Source organism: Penicillium citrinum (genome assembly GCF_028827155.1).
Source record: "Penicillium citrinum strain IBT 23319 chromosome Unknown utg000001l:1.0-4955037.0:1.0-4956770.0, whole genome shotgun sequence".
Classification (NCBI taxonomy): domain Eukaryota; kingdom Fungi; phylum Ascomycota; class Eurotiomycetes; order Eurotiales; family Aspergillaceae; genus Penicillium; species Penicillium citrinum.
This window is the reverse complement of record NW_026622686.1, coordinates 2,836,572-2,855,475: the sequence shown is the minus strand read 5'-3', so window position 1 is coordinate 2,855,475 and position 18,904 is coordinate 2,836,572. Positions and strand designations below refer to the sequence as shown.

Genomic DNA, 18,904 nt, shown 5'->3' with positions numbered 1-18,904 from the left:
CTTTTAATCTCGAGCAAAGAGCCCAGAAGGATTTTAAGTAGCAATGTAGCCCCCACAGCATGTTCTTTCTTTCCCCGCACCAAGACCCTGGATTTCAACCCTAGATAATATTTCCACCAGTAAACAAACCACGGGGTAAATTGGATGGGATCGCCCAGGTTAAATAAGCTCTTGATTACGCTGTTTCGGGTTAAAGTGGCCCGAGTGCAGACTCGAGTCTTCAACTCAGTTTCCGATCTTTTGCCGGAGTTGAGCTAGAGATAATGAGCAAGGTATGGGAACTCCAATCTTGGACATGTCAACATTTGACGGTTGCCATGGAAGTTGAAGTTTATTTCAAATAGTTATCCCAACCTTGGAAACCCCTGGGATTCCCAAGGGCTTGGAAGGTTTGGATTGACCGAATCTTCGCATCTCCGATACAGAAATATGTACCTTGATACCTACCATATAGGTATAGGAAAGGTTTCCTATACATCTTCTTCGCAAAACCCTATATTATGACCGAGACTCCATAATATTAGACGGTAGATAGCACGAAAGACTTGCTTTTGGCTGTCTCGATCTCGATGAGACACTAGATGCAACACAGATGGATATCACATCAAATTGGATTGTAGAGATGTACTCATCTAGATTCGGAAGGATGATGGCCCGAGGGATTAATAGGATGATTTTCGAACAGCACTCTAGTCGCGGTGAAATTTCGTAAGTTAGTGGTACCCATTAACACAGTTAGCACTAATTACTAGTAGAATGCTAGGTAGTACAATTCCTCAGGTGTCAATTCTCATGGCTTGTATTTGATTCTATCGTTATGCATTATGCTCGTTACTCCCAAGTAAGGTCCAGGCTGGAGGGTTTTCATGAATTTGACCACGGCATATTGAAAATTATGAATTCAAGCATCATATGGGCTTGTTCCCCTCATGATATAAACTTGACCAATCAAAATCGTACATCCAACCACCATAGATATAGCGATTATTGGAAGATTGACGCGTGCAAATTCAATGCTACCTACACGAATATATTTCCTTGCCAAGATATCGCGCCACAAAAGACCTGCCAGCGAGGCACTGAAAGCCGTGCTAAAGGCGCCATAGTTCGCTCCCAGTGCCATGCTATAGACCGTGGCCCAGAATGTGCGATCACTGATTGGGATGTTATTAACACGGTGAATCTCTTGCCAGGCTTGAATGACGCGAGAAAGAAGAATCGTTGTGCCAATATTAGTACCGGCAAACTTTTCTCGAGTAAATGCACTTAGTATATTTGCAGAGATAGGTAGGTGTATCATTGAAAACTCACATTGCAAAGTATCACGGAGAGAAACCCCATTCCACCAATGGCTCCTATTGTTCCAGTCTTTTCCACCCAGTGGTCCCATCCATAGGCGAATACAGGCACCCAGCCTTTTGTAACCAGTGCTTGCACAAGTACGAACATGGCGAGTGCGAAAGGGACCAAAGGAAATGGAAGATGGGAAAAAACAACAGTCACCGTCGGAAAGGTCTCTTGTAGCCAGCAATATACATCTCCACATAATGAAACTAGATTTGTAGGTTGGCTTGGCTCCATCTGAAGCCCGGCTGCTCGCTTTTCGGAGTCCATGCCGCCTACCACATGTGTTTGTACTTGTTTGGGCGAAGTCGGGCTATTAAAGTCTCCGTGAAATTTTGATGTTGATCCAGGAGACTGAATATCGGGAAATGACTCTTTTTCGTCTAATGCTGATGCTGGAAGGGTTGTTTCGCTGAAGTCGTGAGAAGTCTTTGTGTCTATGCTGGTCTTGACACCATTAGAAGAGACAACAGCACCGGGCCCAGTGTGAGTATTTAGGCTGCCTGAGAGAGAATCATGCGTTGTGAATGGCTGGCTCGGAAGATTTTTCTGGGCGTTTTGTTCCGGTGAATTCTGGGCTGATGCACGACTTTGACGTTCGGCTAGGATGGCCTCATGTTGCTGACGACGTTCGGCGGCAATCTCTCGTGTTTCATGACGATGAACCCAGCCTGTCGCGAGATCCCAGCAAAACATGACGAATGCTGCCGGCAATGTGACCCAGAATACAGGCCTCTCGTGTCCGGAGCTGCTAGAAGCATTGAGAGCAAGGATGGTTATCAAGGTCGCGGCCATAATGATGGCACCAAATGCAGCACCCCCTTTGTCCAAGAAAGGGTTCATGATCTCTTCTAGTGAAAGTAGCTTGCCATTTTCTTCATTGACTTCCTCCGCTTCTTCCTCAGCACCTACCCTAGCATGGGGAATGTTCGGGTTTACTGGCTTCTTGGCTTTAGCTTCTTCTGAGAGCTCATGCATCTCAATGGAAACTGGAATGAGAGATACATCGGCGAAGATGATGTAAAGTAAAAATGGAAACAAGACAATCGCAGTCACCACCACAGGCACAATCATGTTCACTGTGTACACCAGAAATTTGATGTTGAAAGCGCCTGCTAAGACCAAGTTTGTCGGATTTGAGGATACCAGGATTGCCGACGCGATGTTAGCAATTGCAAATTGGCTGTGTATCCATGCTCGGGGATGAACAATATTACTAGACACTCGTGTCATATAGGCAAGGAAGGCCGTGCCGGACAAGATGATAGGGTCGTTTCCAATGAAGCTCCCGAGCGCGAAGAAGAATGCGTATAAGTAAAAGAATAGCCGATGACCCACGCCGTTGCCCATTTGGAGCACCTTGAATGCGAGGTATCGAATGAGGCCCGAAGCATCAATCGAGATCGCGATATAGGCCAAAGTAAGAAAGAATACCAAAATGTCGATGGGGGAAATTCCGTCGGCCCCGACAGTTCCATCATGGACTTCTCGTCGCCCAATAGCTAGGATTGCGAGCAGAAAGAGATCTGCAATCAACGGTGCAGTCACAAAGTTGAGAGGAAAATCAAGGCGTACGAGATAGCTAGGCTTTTCATGTTGTTGCGAAGAATTCTCGCGGCGAGGAATAATCCGACAGGCTACCAGTCCATTCAAAATTGCCCTGTAAAGCCATCGGGGAATGTAAAAGGGAATATGAAAAGGGAAAAGTACAACAATATCTACGTTGGTGGGGTAAATCAAGCGTCGTGGTTAGTGCCAGTTGAAGTTAATACACGGACTCTCCAGAGTTTCTTTGTCCACTCACTGGTTAAAACAAAGACAATTAGAGTGATGATTGATCGCCAGTTTTTTATCTGGCTGGTATCCAGACTTTCGGCCATTTTGTACGAGTGTAGACCCCCCTAACGCCCGTGGGCGTGCGGAAAATAGAAAGGAAGAAGTTTATCGCGTGAGAGAAGCTGCAAAGAAACGAGACATGCGCGCTGAGAATGCCTGCTTATCGAGGGAGAGGCGCCCCGTTAGATTTTGATTGCGTTTGTGCGGCTGAATTGCATGTTTTGGAAGAGAAGATCCGGAATGTCAAAAGACTGCAAGAGATCCTACATTCAAACAGTTTAAACTTTGTTCAGAGAAAATCTGCTCAGGGTGCCACACGGAGGAGTTATTCGTGGCCGTGTCTTTTGAGGAATGAAGGGGACTACTGACTATGATAAACTTCCTTGCATGACCACGACCTCGTGGGGTCTTTTCGCAAACCAAATTAGTTCAATCTGGGGACGCGGGAATGATATTTCCAGCGTATTTAATTTGTGTTTCTTCGGGATATTCAATCCTGCGTAGTTTCTGCGATGCCCTGACAGTATAAAGCGCACCAAGGGAAAATATTTTCGGTAGCTAAGCCTCAAAGGTGATCAGCAATCAGGGCAATAGAAGAGGACACGGGCTGAGAAGGGCACAGTTGATTAGCTTGACTTCGTCGGGTCTAAGCCTCCCAAGAAGAAAAAAATGACTAACGCACTGCAGAAGAAAGTCTCGAAAGAAAAGCCAAGGTCTTAGCTGCCCAACCCCGCGTGCTCAAGGAGTTCCATGCGATGCGAAATAGACTAAATTCTCTCCCTTGATGGGATATTCTGCTGGCTACAGTGTACTCACGTCGATTATCCACCTACGCTACTTGGTGTAGCCAAATCTCTATGATGACCGAGTCTCCGCTGGAATTTCTCTGGCTTCCATAGGTCTAGTAGCAACCCGCAAGCAAGAAATGGCAAGCGAGAGATGCACCGTGCCCATCGGACCAACCAGTGAGCCCATAATTGCCCCAATCTCGTATTCTGCGCCCCGTCTTATGCGGACGCCCGGATTGGTATCACGAGGACCATTTCCTACTTTGAACAAGGAGAAAAAAGGATAGAAAATTGAAAGACAGCAGAACTGGGCGTGGGGCAAGATTTTCAGTCTAGGATTTGCCTCGAAACGTAGCCATTGGACTTTGAAAATGAGGCTCCTGCTGACAAAAGGGGATGCAGGGCAGCATGTGCTTGGCTTGGTTTCCCCGACGTTGCTAAACCCGGGCGGATGCGCCCTCTTCATGACGAACTCAAAGATCTCGCTTTCTCACTCTCTGTTCTTTTTCTACTCTGTATTTCCCCAAGGCAGATGCCAACATGCAACGAGGTAGAATAGAATCGACCATTTTTATGTCTATATTTGCTCCTTATCTCTTTTCATATAGAAACTCAATCATTGAGGGTATGGAAGACTAGCAATGCCAGCAATTCCATTTCCTAGTACATCCCTGTCACAGATTGAGCAGCTTGTGCAACGCAGTACAAACACGTCGGTGTACAATGCAACTGGTCCTCGCCTAGAGGTTGTATGTGCTTGGCCTGTCTCCGGACAGTATGGACCTGGCACGCGTGTGTTGTATGGCTCCCAGAGATATCCGTTGATCCGAGGTTCATACGCTATAGCTCTAATACTGCTTTTAGATACTATGTCTTGGTCGCTGCCTGTGTACTCGCTCGCAAAGCAGAATGGATCCGGAATGCGGGCCTCGCAGCTGTACTACTTTTTCCTGCCGTTGCAGCCCTTCATGGAATTGTCTTAGCGGCTTTGCATAGAGAAGGTAAGTCAACAAGCAAGATTCAATTTATGTGCTTGGAAGTGTTCTTAATGGAATATCGCTCTAACTTATCGACCTGGACAGGAGCCATTGATATGGATGTCTACGGAGCATTTCAGTTATGCTCTATTGGTATTCTAGCTGCCCCGGTCACTGTAAAGCTTTCAAAGACTTATTTCAATAATCCTGGGCGCAACATCATATTTCTCTGGACTGGCCTTCTGCTAGCCGGCCTCCTGAGCTTGACAGTAGAATTTATTCGCATTGAACCCATCGACTGCCCTCTGGATGATCCAGCAAGTAGCCAGTGGGCTCAAAATCGCACATTCTCCTACAATAGCAAATGTGGCATGGTCTGCGGAGAAGACGGGCCTTATTCTCCCCTGCGACAGGGTGCAGCTGACAATATCTATGTGATACCGGTGCCGCAAGAACTAACTTTCAATACTGCGACTCTAATTGCGGCTGCATGTTGCGTACCGGCAATTCTATCTTTGGTGTCAACCTGGATCAAAATTCTTGAGATAAACTGGGAGAGACTTTCCTCTGGGAATGCTGCCTCCGCAGAGAAATCGGAAGAAGAACCGATTCAAGGAACGAACGGAGCGACGCCTAAACAAATGAAGGGTATCACTAGTAGGATCAGAGGCTGGCTGACACTTATCGAGACTCCTGTTTTTGTTGCAGCAGTTCTGGCTATTCTGATCAAAGGCGAGATGAACTTTTTCAGCAAACCAGTCATGTATCAGACTGAGCCAATATCGAGTATAGGTATGTATTTGTAATTAGCAGCCTTGCAAGACCCCCCCCTTTTCCTATTCAGTTTCCACGGAATGGCCTCTAAAAGGTACTAATTGCATATTGTAACGTTCTAGGTCAATGGGCCCCTGTTGTTGGTACTGGCCTCGCCGCGATCGGATCTCTATATATTTTGTTTGCAGCCAATATGGAGGCCGACGAGCAGGAAGAGGGCAGCCAAGATCGCACTACGAATACCAACTGTAGTTCAAATGAATGTCTACGAGTTTCAAACTTGGAAAATCTTGATAATGCAAGCCACAATATCAGTCCGGAGCAACCGGACCAAAGCCCATTCTACAGCTCGCAGACACTCGACGATCGTCACTCTGCAGAGATGGTGAGAGCAATCACCACAGAAAACTCAATAGGCCCTCGGATCCCGCGGATAAAGACAAACCAAAGTGAAAAGTCCATTGATCCAGGCGGAAGGAAGAAGGTCACTAGGTGGCTCAACCTCGCGAGCAAGCAACTTGCCGTCAAGGCACACAGCCAGTTTCAAGATTCAGGATTCAATGCGAAAGAGAGGTCAAGCTTTCCTGAAGTTCCAGGGGAGAACTTCCGGAATCGAGATTTGTCCGAATTTCAGAAAGCTTATAGCAATTCGCCAATTCCTCGATCTCGGGCTAGCAGTTTCATTGGCTCTGAGTCGTCGAATGGAGAAGGTAGTTCAAGAACGCCGTTGGATATTCCACGGCATCTGTCCTTACCAGTGTCATCTTCCTCACGTCTAGTGACGAGGCCACGACATGCCCATACCTTGCCTTCTAGGGGTGGCTCGTGTGGATATGGAGAGGAATCTTATGATGGTACTCCTCCAAGCAGAGATTCTCTGTCAGAAACTAGCCCTACATCCCTCGGGCCCAGTGGCCAAGATGCGCCGCCCAGAATCGTCGTCTCGTCAGACTAGATATACATTTGCATGGTATCAGTGTGCAATAGCCTTCCATAGATACTTGTAATACTACATTTTTCAGGTCGAAGTTCATGAAATGAAGGCTTCCGCCAAGAATTCAATCTGCCACACTGCATGAATCATAAGACAGTTCTACAATTCTCATTTACGAAGCAGTGCATCAAGCTTCCCTGGCTCAATTGAGGAGATACAATGTTATAATGGAAGGAATACCTGGTAGCCATGGCGTAGCTGGTACTACCTAGTACTAGTTATTAGGTAATAACTAATAATAGTTTTTATTCGATCTCTGCCCTAATTATCAAACAATTTTGACAAACATCACATCTCCCTAATTTATTCTGCCTTTGTTTCAATCTTTACCGAATCTTTCATTGGGTTGCTGATTTGGATCTTTGGAGTTATTTTCTTCCGTAGCCCATGAGTGTTCCTAAGTGATAAAACTATCGTGATCCATTAATCCCTTGTCTCGCAGATTCTCGGGGTCGCTTCCATATCTCTCCCCAATCAAATTTTACTGAGGGATCGTCAGATTCATCGCCCGAGTCATTGTCATGCCCTGGAGCTTCGAGTATGTCCTCTGGCCAGAGTCTCTGGTAAAGTTCTCTCCCCGCACTCCATTCCTCCCAGGATCCGTCGGAGCTAGATTCACTCAATGATTAGTGCTGGGAATTCAAGGATAAAATGTTTCGCTCACGCGTAGTGAAATTACTTTGGTGCTAACTTCCAAGCACGGAGCAGAATGCAGGTGACCACTTCATCGTACGCCTTTTGGGATGTCTTGCAGAAGTGCCCCCATTGCCCCCGTCCCCATTTGTCTGCACCAAGGCGAAAGGGCTCATATCCGCTCTTTCTGACACCATTTATGTCGATCCCGTCTTTGATGTCTACGATAGGTGGCGTTACGATATTATCATCATCATCGGGTGATGGGCCACAGATGCGCACGTGGCTGGCCTCGATTATTTTCGACACATCCTGAATAAGTTGAGGCCATGCTGTCTTCCATTCGGGCGATTCTGGATTGTTGACACCGAAATAGTGAGTGTAGCTGTAATGAGACAGTTGTGATTACTTGACACCCATATACCTTGAGGATAGAAGGGGCACTGTCATACCCCATTTCTTGTTCTTTTGGAAAATGTTGTGTGAGACTTCTATCTGATGAGCTGGTATTGAGGAGTGCTGAGGGATTGAAGAAGAAGAGTTGAAAAGAGAGAAACAAGAGTGAATGATGAATGATGAAGTGTGGAATCAGGCAACCACGACCATCATCAATGAGTGTTCCATCGCACCTGCCACCCACTCGAACGACAGTAAAGGGAAGTACAAACACAACTTGAATGTTCTTTATGAAATTTCATTCTACCGTCATCTGTATGTTCAGAAAAAGGAACAAGACATCCACCATTTCGCATCTATTGATTCAGCCCTAAGAGCTCTGCTGTATCATTCTCTTTAACCCAGTCCGCAAACTTCTGCCCTTCATATCTCTTCTTCAGCTGAGCTGGCTCGATGGCATTGGGAACCCCGGCACAATAGCTATACTCACCCAGGTATGCTGCACCTTGGAGTATTTCTAGCGGCACACCGGTTTTCTCACTCATAGCTTGCATTGTGAGTTGAACCAAATTGACCTTTGTTCCAAGAGTATTCTGCCAGATACCCATGACTTGTTCCACCGAAAGATAATCATCATATGCAAGGAGCCTTGTCCGTGGCTGTTCATCTTCCACCAATGCTCTGACAAATGGCCCTGTCGATCGAGGGACATTGATGATGGGAAACCTAGTCTCTTTCCAAGTTGGAAGAATAGAGACAAATTCACCACTCTCAGGGTCCAGTTTGGGATAAAGAAAAGCGTTGGTTATATACGCCCCGATATAGATGTAGGAGGTTTTTTGCGCCAACTCGGGCTGTTGTGTCTCGATATATTTCACAAGACTCGCTTTCGTTTCCCAATGATAGGACAGCGAGTATTTCCCATTTGACACGTCTTTCATAGGGCCCAGTGCCGAGTATACGAAGCGTTCTAAGGTTTGAATAGTAGCAGCAACATTGACTGCATTTTTTCCATGGGTCACTTCAATCTCAAAGGCTTCTCGAGCACTGACACTCAGGTCTTTGCCTGAATCCATAGCTTTGCGGAAGGGGATCCAGAAATCCGTATTGAGGAAGATAGCATGGACATTCGCGAAGGCACTTTGGAGGGAAGATTCATCTCCAAGGTCTCCTTGGACAAGCTCGGCACCCAGCTTCTTCAGCCTCAAGGCCTTTTCTGAAGTCGGGTCGCGAGTGAGACAGCGAACTTGCCAATCCGGAAGTTCCAAGAATGACCGGGCGATGGAACCACCTTGGGTACCTGTAGCACCCACTACTGTGATAATCTTGGTGGTCACACTCATTTTGATGTTGTTGTGATTTCAAGTTGGTGCTGAGTTCAGAAAATGCTTGTGGGAAAAACGTGCCAAAGTATCTGAAAGATCCCTTAAAAAATACTTGACAAAGTGGAGATAGACGAAGGATATTTGCTTTTCTGACTTGTCTTTCCTGGTGCATTGGAGGACTTTTTATAGAGTGCAAATCGAAGACATTTGCAATGTGGACAATCGTGGATTATATGGTTCCCGCACGCTGATTGGTCCATTTGCATAAGCCAACAGTCAGCCAGTGCGGACTTCGGCGTTAAGGGTAGCCCCAGTCTCGCATTCTTCCTTTTCATTCTGCGCCGTTTCTTTCATGGTTTCAATCGACCAAGCAAATGAATACATATCACTTAGTCTGAGAATTTACTCCGAGTATCAGGAGTAATGACCGAGAAGACCCGCAGTTGCGTTCGATCATCCGACGCACCAAAGAAGCGGGTCATTACGCCTGCGCGCAAAGCACAGAACAGGGCAGCACAGCAAGCTTATCGTAGGCTCTACTGGTTCTTTTGACTTTCTCTCGGAAGCTCTAACATGACTAGGGGAGCGGCAAAGGGAGCGCAAGGCTCATGCTATCTTACAGCGTGGAGTCACCAAACAAATAGCCCCTCGGCCATCAACGACCCCCCGAGCGGATAAACCTCCTATCCGGGATCTGGAGGCTGAAAATTCGCTAGCGAAATCAACGGAAAGCCTTCAATTGAGATCTCCTCAGAGCTTCAATAAGATGGTCCTTGGTGATCCAAAGATGAACTTTCTGCGAACAATGCGCGATACCATTTGGGAGGCTGTATTGTATAATGCCATCTGTCTTAACTTCGATCTAGGCCTGCTCGCGGATTGTCGTCAAACTTATATATCGCCGTTCTTCAGATCAATCACGGAACAGGATAAACCACAAGATCTCGTCGCATCTACATTTGATCCCACCATACCCGTGCACTTACAGCCCACAATGGCCCAGATTCTGGTTCCGCATCATGCAAGTCTTGATTTGATACCACTGCCTCTTCTCCGCGATAGGGTTATTATGATGTCTTTTGCTATGCCCGATGTTTTCGATCTATGGGATCTCAAGCTCGACATATATGACCGGAATGCCCTTATTTATCGGCCAATTGGATCCGACGAAGGCCAATCATGGGACCAGAATAGCTGGAAGGCTAGCTCTTGGTTCTTACGAAAATGGTGTCTAGATTGGGTCAAAGAGCTAGCAGTTAGTCAGGAGTGCTGAGCACTGGAATTCATGATTAGGAAGAACTGGTATCCTCTTCATATGGAAAGGTATTGCCATCCCACAACCACCAGAGCTGCTTGATCAAATATCAGTATCCGTTCAATGAAGCTCCACAAAATGATTGGATAGAGAAACAGCTTTGCTCGGCAGAGTTCCGCTTTGAAATGCGGGGAAGATAACAAACGGCGCGGGTTTCCCGAAGGTCGGGTATCCGTCCCTGACAGCCTGCCGACTCATCCATCGGCTAGGTGGTTTCCTGTTTGTTCATGCACACCACCTGTAGGTGTCACTCGACAGGCCCGCTTCGTATTCAATATGGCTATGGATCCGACTACTGCAGAGAGAAGGAGAAGACGGCGGCGGGTTGCAGATGTGGATCGAAAAAGAGCCCCTCGAGCGTATGATAGCAGACATTTTCCTGTTCTTCACCAGCTAGGTTCATTCTGACATATCCAATAGTTGTACTCGGTGCAAAAGAAGGAAGAGCAAATGTGTCCAGGCGAAAGGCTCTTCACGGAGCGATAAGGGAACCAAATGCCAGCGGTGCTCTATTGGCAATCTAGACTGCAAATTTGAACAGTACGAGTCAAAGTTTCAATTAATAATGCACTGGTACTCACTTATTGCCTAACAGAGAAGACATGAATGACATTGAAGGCATTTTGCAACCACCTCAACCCGAAAAGCAATCGTCAACTACCCCTAGGAATACTACCAGCGGAGTCTCTGACGATGCCACTGTTGAAGACACGGAGTTGCCTTCCCCAGCCTCTGTTCTATCACAAGGGCTATCAAAGCATGTCATCGCGGATCAATCCAAACGAGTTCTCTGGCCAAACGTACTGTCCCGACTTCGAGAGGCATTCTCACTAGACTCTCAAGATGTGCCGGAGGAGCGAGATATGGTAGCAATGCAGGCTGTGTGTCTCCTAGGTACATCTTTTAGAAAATGAACGTGAAAGCCTGACAATATATAGCGGATGATTTGCCCCAAAGAATTACGCCCGGCTGAGCTTTCTAGACTCCATGCAGCCATTGACGCATTTCCCCCACGCCCAGTTGCTGATTTCTTGCTCTTCGTATTCATGAAACATGCGACCGATGTGTTCTTCTACTTTGACCAAGCCCAGGTACTTTCGGATATTGATGAGTTCTATACAAACTCCGCGTCTCCTCTACGGCTCGATCCAGCTTTCGTGTGCCTTGCCCTGGCAGCATTCGCACTTGGCAGTCAGTGGACACCTCTGGAGAGGCCCGAGGGTCTCGAATTCGATCGACAAAGGGAGAACGGGAATGTTGGACGTAGCTTTGCTTCCCATGCTAAGTCTCTCATACCTGATATCATTGAACGGTCATGTTTGAGATCCATACAGGCTCCATTTGTTCTAGGGGTCTATTTCATGCCCGAAAGCGCTATTGGGACATCCTATGTCTTTCTGGGGCTAGCATTGAGAAAGGCTGTGGCATCTGACCTTCATATTGGCTCTGAGGACCCGATCATGAATGAAAGGGAAAGAGAAGTGAGATGTCGCCTTTGGTGGTCAATCTATTCTCTCGAACGGTGTGTTAAATCTATCAAGATTCCATTACTTGGTAGCAAATTGCTCACTATATCCTAGTTGCACGACGGTCAAGTTGAACAGACCTCGCTCTATTGATACCAAGATAATAAAAGTACCATATCCATCTCAGTGTACAATGCTTGATCGAGAGCAGTCTTTCGAGAATCTCGAGTGTCAGGTGGCATACATTCACCTGATAATGATATTGGACCAAATAGCAGGCGTCGAGTATGCTTCTATTCTATATCATAACTATATAACTATTACTGACCAGTGAAAGGGATGAGCTAACAAGATCAACAAATTTATCCCAGGCGAACTGGGAAAATGACCTCAAAGAATGGAAACGCTCTCTTCCGTTGAAATTCAAACTTGATCAAATGTCCGCAAGCGACTTCAACTACCGAGCCGTGTCTCATCTTTACTTGAATTACTATTACGCGTGGATTACGGTGGGCAAAGTAGCGTTGGTCACTATTGCCAGGAAAAAGCTGAAACAGTCGGACCGTGACACACCCGATATCAATGACAAAACCAATAGATTGGCAAATGGGTGCATGAAAGCTGCGAGGAAAACACTTCAACTTTTTGAGAACTTGACAAGAAATCGAAAGATTACCAGATTCTCATTCACCGATTTTCAAGGCTGCAGCATCGCAATTATAGTTACCTTGGTCGCAGGAATCTTCATACGTGACTCAGGGTATGATACTCGAGTTGAGTTTGGATTGAGTTGCCTGCGGAAGATGGCCACCGGCAACATGACTGCAAAACTAGGAGTAAGATTTGTCGAAGCGGTCCGATCCATCACAGACGAAGCAGCGACTAAATTGGAACGTGACTCTCTATTGACCCAAGACACATCGGGGCTAAATATACACTCTGGCTACTCCGACTGGAGGGGTTGGCTGACGGCGCAAGAGAGCTGCGCCAGGCGCGATTATGTGGCTCGGACACAAGCAAATCTCCTGCCGAGCAGGGAGAACAATGGACGGGATTTGTATCCATGGCTGGGAGCTTTACCAGCACACAGTGGTGGCACAAGTTCCTGGAATCCAGAGTCAGATACATCGTCTTTCATACCTGGAGGGTTGAACGATCTGGAGTCTCCTACAGCTTCTCATCCGTTAGAACTGGACTTCCTTTCTACTTTACACAACGATGATCAGTCTTTCTTGATGGGCCTGACTGGTTTAGATGCCCTGGATTTCTCGGGACTCACTGTACAATTGGAATGAATAGACTGAATTATTCGACTATTCCGCGGTCAGAACCCTCTCGGGCGAATGTCCAAGAAATCAGACAGCACTCAATATCTATGAATCCATTCAGGGGATGAAATAAATAAATATAATCTTGATTCTACTCTCTTGGCTTTATCCTTTTTGTATCCTAGTTAAATAAGAGACCGAGGCCGCGCAGGCGGATGTTAACAAAAACCCACTATTTGCAATACCACAATGCATGGTATTCATGAAGAAAATAGAAAATCTTAATATTCCCAAGATTCTCTGTAATAGGTAGTAAAACACCCCATCGACCTAGTACGCAGCGTCAATTCTCTTCCAACTCCTTCTCATGACTCCTAGCCCCCCTGGTTCTCCTCCCGCTTCTAAATTTCTGCTAGTGCTCTTGCCAGGAACGAGCAACTAGATGCATGGCTAGTTTTTCATTATACTTAGTTATACTTGACTCGGATAGGAATCTCAGAGTCTTCCTTGAGTGTGTCCCAACGACTCTTGCAGACACGACCATCTTTCATAACACCAAGAACATGTTCATCGGGTCGATCAAAAACCGTCACATCATCAAGAGGGTTTTTGTTGAGAAAAACAATATCCGCCTGGAACTTCTCCTTTATTTGACCGATGGAGTTCTCCCAGCCCATCATCTTGGCCGGGTTAATGGTTGCACTGCGAAGGATCTCCAGCGCCGACAAGACTTGCGAACGCAAGCTAAACTCTTGCGTCTGCGCCGATCCCAATGGACCGAGTAAATCCGAGCCATAGCACATCTTGACACCAGCCTCAGACGCGATTTTCAGGGCTTGCAGGCCAGATTTCAATACCTGAGAATTCTTCTCTTGAGATTCAGGCGGTAGATAGCCTTTCCATTGATCAGATGCCATCTGAGCATACGCAATCAATGTGGGAGTAAGATAAACACCCTTTTCAGCCATCAGTTGTGCAGTGGGTGGGTCGACAAAATTTCCATGCTCGATTCCCTTCACGCCATTATCGATACAATGTCGAATTGCCTTCACGGTATAGGCATGCGCAGTGACAAAAGTACCAGCATTCTCTGCGCATTCAACCATAGCTTGCAGTTCGGTTTTAGTGAATTGTAAATGTTCAAGCTTATCTGTTGGTGATGCTACACCACCAGAGCCCATTATCTTAATAAAGTCAGCGCCGCACCTGATTTCTTCTCGGACGGCTGCCATGCATTCAGGTACGCCGTTGCAAAGTCGACCTAGGTGGTTATTGCTATGTAGCCCCCCACAGCATTCAACTTGCTCGTGGGGCCCTCGGAGATCACCATGACCACCAAACTGTGACAGAGCATGTCCGGAGATGAAAAGGCGAGGGCCGGGGAAAACATCATCAATTGCTTCTTTCAGAGCAAGCTGAGCACCTCCACAGTCACGAACACTGGTGAACCCACGATGGAGCATTTGAGCAGCCACAAATGGCTGCCTCAATAACGATGAATGGTCGGAGTTGCCGAATGCTTTTGAAAGATCTTTATACCCAGGCACTGCACAAAGATGTACGTGGGCGTCGAAAAGGCCTGGACATAAATAGCGACCTTCACAGTCAATGACGGTCAAGCCAGGAGGCGCGGGAGAATCCGGCGATGTAGATGAGATAGATTCAATTTTGCCTTGACGAGTAATAAGGCTTGCATTCTCCAGGATTCTCCCTTCTTGTACGTCCACGATATTTGCATTCAGAAAAAGATAACCCCGCGGTGTTGGTCGGGCCCAAGGCCTAACGTCAGAGCCTGGAACTGGTGGATGATCAGGCATAGCGAAGAAAGAAATGGATGACAGAAAGAATGAATCCGGATTTACCTTCGAGGCTACTGACTGGGGAAATTAGAGGTTCAATGCTGTAGAAAAAGAGCTGAGAAGGATCTTTTGAAGAAAAGGTTGCACTGCAGATCAACCTCGTCGGGAAGTTGGCCGTGCAGATTGCCGATGGAGCATCGGATCGACGACCACATCCTCGCATAACTAGCTTTTGTTTATCAATGCCGTTGATCATTTCCACATTGGTATAAGATAGGAGTCCTCAGCTTGTCGAGAAATCCGGGGTGCGCTGCTGGTCATAGTATATTATCCTTTGCTCATCCCTTTTGATACACTTTTGATACTTGAACGAGCCTGTCGAGAACCCCAATGATCGAGATTAGCTCTTTACACAACCACGAAGCCTTTATATCGCTCTTTTTGCTCACTACAAAACAAATAAGACTTAGCACTCCGCCCTGTAATGGAGACTTCCGAGAAAAAAGATGATGGCATTTGCGGGAACAGCGATATCGTCGCGGTTTCAGATGGGTATACTGCTGAAGAGGAGAAAGCAGTATTGCGAAAGATCGATATGGTCATACTGCCGTTTGTGAGTCACCGTCTACGGTTTTGAGTTTATTGGCAAGTTGTTCACCACCAACATTACAGATGTGCTTTGTTTTCTTCCTACAATACCTCGACAAGCAAAGCTTGAGTTATGCAGCAGTCTTTGGCCTGATCGATGACCTGGATTTAACAAGCTCACAATACTCATGGTCTAGCTCTATTTTCTATGTTGGCCAGCTTGTCTCGGAATATCCATTCATTTATCTTATGAGTCGACTTCCGCTTACCAAATTTGTCGGTGCAACCGTGTACGTTATTACCCACTATTTGTATGCTATCACAGTGACTGATAAATACTGATTGAAGCATCATATGGGGGATCATTTGTATGTGTTTGGCTGCGCCAATTAACTTCGCTGGCTTTGCCACAACCCGCTTTCTTCTTGGATTTAGCGAGGGAGCTGTTTCCCCTGCTTTCGTTACAATCACTGGTATATGGTACCGCAAAAAGGAACACACCGTACGAACAGCTTTGTGGATTACCATGAATGGCCTGGCACAAGTGATTGGTTGTTTGCTGATGTATGGCATCGGCAAGAACACCTCGTTGGCAATAGCACCTTGGAGAGTGTTATTTATAATATGTGGTGCTCTCACGGTCGTTGCAGGTATTGGATTTTTCCTCCTTATGCCCAGTGGTCCTAAAAACGCTTGGTTTCTTAATGCCCGCGAGAAAAGGGTTTTAGTACTTCGTATGGCTGAGGATCTTGAAGGTGGTGACAAAACTTCATTTTCGATCCCTCAGCTCAAAGAAACTATGTTGGATCCCAAGGCTTGGGCGGTTTTCTGGTTTGGTGTCCTGGTAACAATGCAGTCCCCTGTCCTCACTTTTGCATCTCTCGTCATCGAGTCCATTGGATATAGCAGACTGGACACTATGTTGTATACAGCTCCCTCGGGGGCGGTCCAGATCGCTTTGCTGTGGATTGGGACTGCTATTGTTTGCTGCGTGCCACGGCAAAGGAACCTGGTAGTTCTTCTTCTGACCATACCGCCATTCATAGGTACCATCTTCTTGCTCAAGTTAGATGTGGCTGCTGAATGGGGGCTTATAGTAGCTTCTTGGATGGTAAGTCTCATTAATATTGAAATTTGTACTGGCTTCGGGCTAACCATATACTAGGCATCTTGCATCACTGCACCTATGTCTATTCTTCTGTCGTTATCGGCCTCCAATGTGAAAGGAAACACAAAACGAGCGATTGTCAATACAATGTTCTTCATTGGGTATTGTGCAGGATGTATTGGTTCACCACAGCTGTGGACAGAGAAACCGCGTTACACAAAAGGTGTCATCACTTCTATCGTGACATGGTGTCTTCTGTTCATTGCAGTCATCATCTATCGCTTCCTCTGTATTTTCGACAACAAGAAACGTGACTCGATATCGGATTCAAGTAGCGATGGTCATTATCATGAAGTTGAACTTGATGAAAATGGACTACCAAGGACTGATTTGACTGATAAGGAGGATCAAACATTCAGATACGCACTTTAGATGTCTTTTGTAGCGTCATAGTACTAGTACTAGGCCAATTTGTATCACTAGCAGAGCATCTGTTAGGATTATCGTGTGATTATTTTGCTATAAAGAAGTTTCGCGGATAATATGCAGTATGCCTGCTAATTTCACCCTGCAGGGACTGTTTTTAAAGGATCACAATCTCACTGGAATGAGCTACCCCGAGTAGTTACTCGCTTTCGTATTGTACAACATGTTCCTGGGATTTCACAACCAACGCGTTTTTGGCAGATTCCATATTCAACGGAATTGCTCTTCGAAGACGAATACCGGTCGTTGGAATTCTTTCAAGCTCATACCACTTCCTGCTTTGGCTCTAAGATCGGCGTGTACCTTTTGCGGGCCGTGTATCATGAGCCTATCCTCAAGACTATTGCAATCGCACTACGCTCATTGCATCGATCCTTTGCTCATAGCCAAGCTGAAGCATTGGATCCGCAAGAAAGTACCCGATTTACTCTTCTTCGCTACAATAAAGCTATTCGTCAGCTTGTTTCCATTAATCCTCTCACCAATCCTCAAAGCAACGATACATTTCTCATTGCATGTATACTATTTTTCTGCTTTGAATGTCTTCAAGGGAATTATAAATTGGCGTTTCAGCATGCCATACCCGGACTCAGGATCATTAGACAAGAGTGATTGATCACCAATGTCTCCAGCCTTGGAACATATATGCCGGTTGAAAAGATTACTATTTTGTTTTCGATCTTGGAGAATCAAGTCCTGGAGATTGAAAATGAATCAATCGTCTCATCAGATCTACGACCAACAGTGTCCTCATATTTCCCGCGTCCAACAATTGATTCTTCGCTGCTACCGACAAATACTATTGAAGGCATATTCATTTCCTTTCAGTTTTTATACAACCGAATCACCCGATTCTTGGCAATTTGCGACCTATTGGTAGAGCCCCTGGAGAACAAGTCAATTGAGTTTCTCGCAGACATACAATGTATTAACAGTGATTACATACAAGTCCGCGCAGAGATCGAATCTTGGCTTTCCCTTTTCGAAAACTCGCTCCAGCGGCATGCGTCATGCAGAAAGGAACTTAAAAGTGACCAGGTTATCATTCTGAAAGCATGGAGGTTAATCATCTGAATCGTCATCCATTTGGCGCTTCCACCGTCGGAGCTTGACTGGGATCATTTCACCGATGACTTCTCCGCGGTCAATGCTCTGGTGGCAAGCATGGTCGGAGCCCCATCAAGTGAAGTTCTGTCTCAATCTTCCATTTTGCCAGAATCACTTGATTCAAAAATAACCCAGTCGGGGAAGACTGAAAGTGGTCCACTGCTTCCCACTATACTCCCGAAGTCTTGGAAGTCAGAATCTTCTAGATTCTCGTTGTCTTTTGGGGTCGTCACGCTTCTCTATTTATGTGCCACTCGCTGTCGAGATTCTTCTGTTCGTAATTATACAATTAGACTGATGTCATACTGTCAGCGTCGCGAAGGTCTGTGGGACTCTGATCTAGCCGCTCGAATTGCCAAACGAATCGTGAATATTGAAGAAATGACCGCTCAAATATCACCAGCAACGGAGTACTTGCCCTCTGATATTGGTTTGGCTTGTGGAGTGTCTTCCTTGTCTCCGGCATTCGATCAAATGAAGCGAGTCAAGATAAAGTATAATCGAGAAGGATCTAACTCAGGAATCATTGAAGAGACTTTTACTTGGTAAAATAAGTCGCTATTCTACTCGTCAACTCTACTCAAAATAGAATCAACACGGCCCTATGCCTCCACATGCCGTTATAGGATAACAATATGGATATGAATTCTTTATACGGTAGATAGAGTGTAGTTAATGGTAAGAACCTAGCTATCAATAT

The 18,904-nt window shown here is 46.0% G+C and overlaps 8 protein-coding genes across 8 annotated transcripts; 4 read left to right on the top strand and 4 right to left on the bottom strand.

Moving 5' to 3' along the window:
• Nucleotides 1-901: 901 nt before the first annotated feature.
• N7469_001066 (putative arsenite efflux transporter ArsB-like) lies at nt 902-3,224 on the bottom strand (the record flags this gene model as incomplete). Its single annotated transcript, XM_056639986.1, has 3 exons — nt 902-1,246; nt 1,312-3,062; nt 3,149-3,224. The coding sequence occupies 3 exons, from the start codon at nt 3,222-3,224 to the stop codon at nt 902-904; spliced, it is 2,172 nt and encodes a 723-aa protein (XP_056505743.1).
• A 1,385-nt stretch (nt 3,225-4,609) lies between these two features.
• On the top strand, nt 4,610-6,674 carry N7469_001065 (uncharacterized protein; the record flags this gene model as incomplete). Its single annotated transcript, XM_056639985.1, has 4 exons — nt 4,610-4,767; nt 4,833-4,969; nt 5,051-5,737; nt 5,842-6,674. The coding sequence occupies 4 exons, from the start codon at nt 4,610-4,612 to the stop codon at nt 6,672-6,674; spliced, it is 1,815 nt and encodes a 604-aa protein (XP_056505742.1).
• A 714-nt stretch (nt 6,675-7,388) lies between these two features.
• N7469_001064 (uncharacterized protein) lies at nt 7,389-7,803 on the bottom strand (the record flags this gene model as incomplete). Its single annotated transcript, XM_056639984.1, has 2 exons — nt 7,389-7,731; nt 7,799-7,803. 2 exons carry the CDS (start codon nt 7,801-7,803, stop codon nt 7,389-7,391), a joined length of 348 nt encoding a protein of 115 aa, XP_056505741.1.
• A 295-nt stretch (nt 7,804-8,098) lies between these two features.
• N7469_001063 (uncharacterized protein) lies at nt 8,099-9,085 on the bottom strand (the record flags this gene model as incomplete). The annotated part of the gene is made up of 1 exon (XM_056639983.1): nt 8,099-9,085. The coding sequence occupies one exon, from the start codon at nt 9,083-9,085 to the stop codon at nt 8,099-8,101; it is 987 nt and encodes a 328-aa protein (XP_056505740.1).
• A 405-nt stretch (nt 9,086-9,490) lies between these two features.
• Nucleotides 9,491-10,340, top strand: N7469_001062 (bZIP transcription factor; the record flags this gene model as incomplete). Its single annotated transcript, XM_056639982.1, has 2 exons — nt 9,491-9,596; nt 9,649-10,340. 2 exons carry the CDS (start codon nt 9,491-9,493, stop codon nt 10,338-10,340), a joined length of 798 nt encoding a protein of 265 aa, XP_056505739.1.
• A 318-nt stretch (nt 10,341-10,658) lies between these two features.
• N7469_001061 (Zn(II)2Cys6 transcription factor) lies at nt 10,659-13,143 on the top strand (the record flags this gene model as incomplete). Its single annotated transcript, XM_056639981.1, has 6 exons — nt 10,659-10,741; nt 10,803-10,922; nt 10,978-11,263; nt 11,321-11,904; nt 11,963-12,133; nt 12,186-13,143. 6 exons carry the CDS (start codon nt 10,659-10,661, stop codon nt 13,141-13,143), a joined length of 2,202 nt encoding a protein of 733 aa, XP_056505738.1.
• A 440-nt stretch (nt 13,144-13,583) lies between these two features.
• Nucleotides 13,584-14,933, bottom strand: N7469_001060 (metal-dependent hydrolase family protein; the record flags this gene model as incomplete). Its single annotated transcript, XM_056639980.1, has 1 exon — nt 13,584-14,933. One exon carries the CDS (start codon nt 14,931-14,933, stop codon nt 13,584-13,586), a length of 1,350 nt encoding a protein of 449 aa, XP_056505737.1.
• Nucleotides 14,934-15,399: 466 nt separating this feature from the next.
• N7469_001059 (uncharacterized protein) lies at nt 15,400-17,043 on the top strand (the record flags this gene model as incomplete). Its single annotated transcript, XM_056639979.1, has 4 exons — nt 15,400-15,528; nt 15,588-15,793; nt 15,852-16,614; nt 16,669-17,043. The coding sequence occupies 4 exons, from the start codon at nt 15,400-15,402 to the stop codon at nt 17,041-17,043; spliced, it is 1,473 nt and encodes a 490-aa protein (XP_056505736.1).
• Between the last annotated feature and the right edge of the window lie 1,861 nt (nt 17,044-18,904).